At 48.6% G+C, this 5,344-nt stretch overlaps 1 protein-coding gene across 1 annotated transcript in view; it reads right to left on the bottom strand.

The window, feature by feature from the left end:
• Window positions 1-2,257: 2,257 nt before the first annotated feature.
• Window positions 2,258-5,344, bottom strand: part of LOC104278332 (C-terminal-binding protein 2-like) — a gene marked incomplete at its 5' end in the record, with an annotated part of 7,467 nt that continues 4,380 nt past the window's right edge. The window contains 4 exon segments of the mRNA XM_009875273.1: window positions 2,258-2,514; window positions 3,906-4,023; window positions 4,700-4,827; window positions 5,269-5,342. Of these exon segments, the coding sequence (XP_009873575.1) occupies window positions 2,334-2,514; window positions 3,906-4,023; window positions 4,700-4,827; window positions 5,269-5,342 (501 nt within the window).

Raw genomic sequence — 5,344 nt, 5'->3', positions numbered from 1 at the left:
CCGCGGCCTCTGAGCGGAGCCTCTTGCTGTCGGGGCGCGGGGCCCTCCGCCGGCAGCGGCGCCTGAAATCCTGCGGCACCAGGAAGCGCCTGCGCCCGCCTGGGATGCGACGGCTTATTGAAAACCACCTCGGAGTAGTACGGCGAGTTTATTTTTAAATCAACTCTAAAACTGCAACATCAGTGAAGTGTTTTCCTTGATTTTTTTACCCTTGTTTCAGTGGTTTTTTAACGTTTGAAGCTCACACCTAGTTTGCAGTTGAATTTAAAGAAACCAAAATACAGTTTTGTAACCTTGGACAACTTTTGGTGGTTTTCTTGGTGTTTTTTTGGTGGCCCAGAGCTGCTCACGCCTCTCGAGCGCGTTTGCAGTTCTCTTCCAGCAGTTCAAGGCTTCGTTCCTTACGTACAAAACCCATTGCTCGAGCTGGTTTTTGGTTCTTTTTTTTCTCCCCACCTCATCTGCCTATAAACATTCCACTTGACTTTAAATATTAACAATGACTTTAAATATTCACCAATTTTCCATCTTACAGGTAGCACCGCCCGAGTCTGGATCGGAAACTGAACTGAGCGCGCGTTCCCCCAACAAACACCACAAATTTTTCCTTCCTGCAGTGCTTCTCCCAAGCTGCCGAGGCCTGATCCCCAGTCCTAACTCTCTCCTCAGCGTCACCCTCGTGCCGGTGGGGACACCCGTGCGTCCCCGAGATGGGGCTCGAGGCCAAGCTCACCTGCTCTCCCGCTGCCGAATCGCCCTCGGTTTCGGAGGAGGGCACCGGGTGAGCCCCGGTAACGTCTGCGCCGTCCTCAGCGTCTTCGTCCCTGAAGCACGAGCGGGTTTGCAGCGAGAGCTCTTGCCGGTCAGAAATTATAGAAATTTTATCACTTTTTATTGAAAACTGCACTGAACGCTAAATGTCCACCTTTACAATAAACAAATACAATAACGGTAACACACTAAAACAAAACATACTTCTGATAGCCATTGGTTTGTTTTTTGTGTTTTTTTTCTTTTCTGTTTGGGACAGCTTAAGATTTCTCTTTTTTTTTTTGTCTTTTTTTGTCTTTTTTTGTCACAGAAACAGGAATGTACCCATACAAAGGCTCAAAACAGGCCATCTTTTTAAAAACAAAAAGGCGATGATTCACAAAAGACTATGAATATAACATGTAACTAGTTGATACAAATCTAATAGGATTTGTTAAAATCAGTCACATCTAATAACACATTTTTTGAAGTGTTCTTGTATAAAATATCACGTGAAGAAAAGAAGACTTTTATCAATGTCTAAAAAAGTGGATTTTTTTTTTTTTTTGTTCATAGACAGTCTGACAAGTTACCATAAAAAGTGTTTCCTGAGACATAAGGAAATGCAACATTATTCTTGAACCCTTTCCAGCTCAAGACTTTTTCCACTTGATAAAATAGCTGCAGATTTAAAACTGAGAAAATATATTTGAGTACAAATAGTGTGTGAAACTTAATACTTTCTTCTTTTTTTTTTCCTTTTTTTTTTTGTCTTTTTTTTAATTTTTTTTTTCTTGCATCATTGCAGGGCGTAGATGAATGCACAGCTACTTTATTCAGTGTATTGAGCAGAGAAGAGACTGGCAGATTGTTTGGTTGGGTTTTTTTTTTTTTCCGGTAGCCTGGGAGAGCAGTGGCCGCTGCCTGGAGCTTCTTCTGCCCTCCCCATCCCACAGATCCCGGCTGGAGCGGCTACAACTTAAAACCTGGCAGGAGAACTTCTGTTACATGTCACTGGCCCTGTGAGACTGCAAAAAGGATATATATTTTTTTTTTTAAATTATTTTTTTTTCTTCTAAGCCGGTACTGCTGCCTCCTGTTAGAAGAGGTACCCAGGTACAAGAGTAAGGAAAGGGCTGAAGCCACATAATGGTTTCCTCTAACATTTCTGCGTTAACTGGAACGATGGCTTAATGCAGTGGTTTGGAGACGGGGCAGAAGCCCTTCCCAAGGAATTTGAAGGGGAGGGGCAAAAAAAAAATCTATTTTTATTCATGTGATTGATGCACAGATGAAGGGAAACTTAACACACAATAACAGAAGTTGATCATTACTGTATCACATCCTAGTTTTCAGCGCTTCAGTCAGCAAGTGCCTTCTGCAGGGCTTCTCCCCAGTCTTGACCGCTATCGCTTTGTCCTTAACACTGGAACATCAATGATGCGTCTGTCCAAAATCGACATTACAAATTTCGTATCAAATTTTTTTTTTAGTTCATGTATAACTCTTTTTTTTCCAATGTCTCTTGGTCCTAAGTTTATTGAGTGATTTTTTTTTTATTTATTTATTTTTTAAATTATCTGCTATTGCTCGTTGGGATGTTCCCTGTTGTCCCCGTGTTTTGTGGGCTGGTTGGGAGATGGAGCTTGGGAAGGATGTGCCACCGTGGGAAGGTTGTGAGTGACGGGGATGCCTCCGGGAATGATGCCCTCCATCGCTGCCGGAATTCCTCCCGGCGCTACGCTCACCATCCCGGGCGGGTACCTGCGAGAGGGGACAGAGAGAGGCAGGTTTGTCACATCAGAGCTCGCCACAAACAGCATGAACTGCCCAACCACCGCCACTGAGGCTACAGAGAAACCAAGCAGCAAAGAGATTCCTCTTCTCTGCTGGAGCTGTTGTTTTTTTTTTTCTTTTGAATTACCAGGGATAGCACAAAGTTAACCTAAAGCTGCTGTGTCTTAAGTGTCCCCATACGGGCAGCGTCTTGTTCTGTGCCTTCTAACAGGTTGCTGAGCCCTATGGAAGCCTTTTCTCTTGAAAAATGGGGTAAAGAATCATGGGGAATGCTCTCTGAAACGCCAGCTGCTGGCATGCTGACGTACCAGCCCTGCAAGTGAATGCCCCATTTTTAAGTTTGCCCTCTAGGGCAGGAGAGCTGCATCTCCCTCACGTAACCAGAAAGCAGAGCTGGAAAAGGGGGCTGGATCTAACTCATCTCCCTTTCTATGAACAGGGTAAACCCCCCAGTGCTTGAGTTTGGAAAAAAAGGAGACGAAATTAGAATGTCTCGAGCCCTTTGCAGGGAAGGTGTGATGTGGGGGCAGCGAGGCCCAAACCCTCTGGAGGGCTGATGAGCAGGTGGGGACTGAGGGTCCCAACTCCCAGCTCCTCCCTGCTGCCCCCTTGCCTGGGGGAAAGGCTGGCGAGGAGGGAAATTGGGGAGGGGAAGGGAGGGTCTACCTGCCCGTGCAGGGGGAGAAGACTCCAGCTCAGAGGGGCAGTGGGACTGCGGCTTAGTGAGGATGACGCACCCTGTGGAGCTTAAGCCGAGGCTTGTCCTCAGGGCAGGTTTGGGGTTTTTTTGTATCTCCAGGGTATTTTTGGCAAGGTGATAACGCTGAAGGCTGCCCCTGCTCTAGCCGAGTCCTCATGTCTAACGTCTCCCTTCCGAGTGAGTCGTCCAGTGGAGCAATAAATAACCTTAATCTCGGGGATTTAGGTGGAAGTTAGACCACCTGACTCTGGGCCTATATTTGGAGATTTTCCCCTGGCTCATTAACCCACAAGCCGGGTCAGGCTCGCAGCAGTGGGCGTGCGGACAGAGCAAATCTGCAATCGTTCCTTCAGCAGTCGTGTCCTGCTGGCTTTGTGGGGTGAGGAGGGATCCTGCCACTCACACAGATGTTCCACAAGTGCCCGGTGGCCCCCCAGAACGAAGCCTTTGCAAAGGGGAGGCTTTATGAACCCGTGGTTAACTCGAGCAGTGCTGGCAATCCCGGCGATGGGACTCCTGGTCCCCAAGGCCGGGGATTTTGCAGTCACTGAGCCAAGAGAGCAGTTTTGGTGCTCGGGCTTTCACCCTCTCGTAGCTGGAATCCCAAAGCCCACCTCCGCAGGGGAACCCAGCGCCGCGGTCTTGTTCTCCCGCTTACCTGTACGTGGCACCATTGAGCTCTGGATGGATCGCTTGCTGATCTATTACCGACCACGGAGCTGTTGTGACAAAGAATTCCTTGTTCACGCAGTTTCTCAGGCTTTCCGGAATGCGCCCTGGAGTTGGTAATAAAGGTAAGGATGTGTCAGGCAGGTCCCAGCTTTATCACCCTCTAATAGTTCTGTTTTTTATTCTATTCTCTTAGTGTAAAGGATGACAGGGGAAAGAAGTCCTATCTCCCTTGTTTCAGGAGGATGTGTTGGCTGTGCCGAGGCGAAGGTTGGAGACCAGTTCCCTACCCTCAGTCCCAACTCTTGACTTTCAGTTGCCGCTCCCTTGAGCCCCCTGCTTTCAAAGCAGGGGCTGGCCAGACGGGAGGCTCTGCCTTCCATGTTAACAGGGGAGGCAGTTTTTTGGACAAGAGTATCGTGCCCATCATCTTGCAGCAAGCTCGGTTTTAGCAAGAGTTGGACACGGGTGCCTTCACCGCTTTGCGATTTGGTCTGCACCATCTTTTGGGTTAGCACCCTTAGAAGGAGCAACAATTATTGCTTCAGTGTCCTTCTCAGCCATGGCTGTGTCTTGGCCTTGCTGTACAAGTGCCCCACTAATTAAAAATAAAACCCTTCACCCAACTTACGAAAAAGTTCGGTTCCTCAGCTTTCTTTCTAGGAAGAAAAGCAGGATTAGAGCCCTTCCCCAGCCTCCTGCTGAGCCCCGTCTCTGCCCCTCCTGGCTCCCAGTCAAGGTACACACGTGAGCTACCCCCAGCTCCTCCGTGGGGCCGGGTACCTGTGATCGCCCGCCGGATTTCAGTAGCAGCAGCTTCTCTCATCTCCAGCGATGCCTGCTCGCTGTACCAAGCCGTGTGCGGAGTACAGATTAAATTGGGGGCATCTTTCAATGGGCCTTGAGCAAAACTGGGAGCAGAGGGAAAAGAAAGAAAAATTAATCGATGTTTAAAAAAAGAATTAAAATACGCCGTGAATGGCAAAAAGCCTTGTGGCCTGCCCTCCCAAGGCCAAGGGAAGGAGTCCAACAGCGTCCTGCCAGCCCGGAATGGTAACAGAGGCACTGAGGAGGAATCCTGTGCAGGGCATGAACTGAAAACACATCAAAAAAAAAGCCAACGGGGCTGAAAAATAAATGCTTGGGGGTGTCTCTGGACAACACCACCCAGCTCTCGTGCAGTTCTGCGCTAGTGAGCGCACTGTGTTTATTTTCAAGCACAGGCTGACGGCTTGTTCTAAGCTCACGGGGTCCCCTCACACACCTGCGAGGCTTTTTTTCTCAGACCAGCAGGACCATCCCCCAGCGCGGTGGTTGCACAGCCCCAAGAGAAAGAAAAGCGAGAGCTTTACCTAAATGGTTCAGACTCGTGCACGTCGAGCGCAGCCCCTCGTATCCGTCCCTCCTTCAGGGCTTGAGTTAAGGCCT

The sequence above is a fragment of the Apaloderma vittatum genome, unplaced genomic scaffold (genome assembly GCF_000703405.1).
Source record: "Apaloderma vittatum isolate BGI_N311 unplaced genomic scaffold, ASM70340v1 scaffold26218, whole genome shotgun sequence".
NCBI lineage: Eukaryota > Metazoa > Chordata > Aves > Trogoniformes > Trogonidae > Apaloderma > Apaloderma vittatum.
The sequence above is the reverse complement of the archived record's forward strand: the minus strand, read 5'-3'. Positions and strand labels throughout refer to the sequence as shown.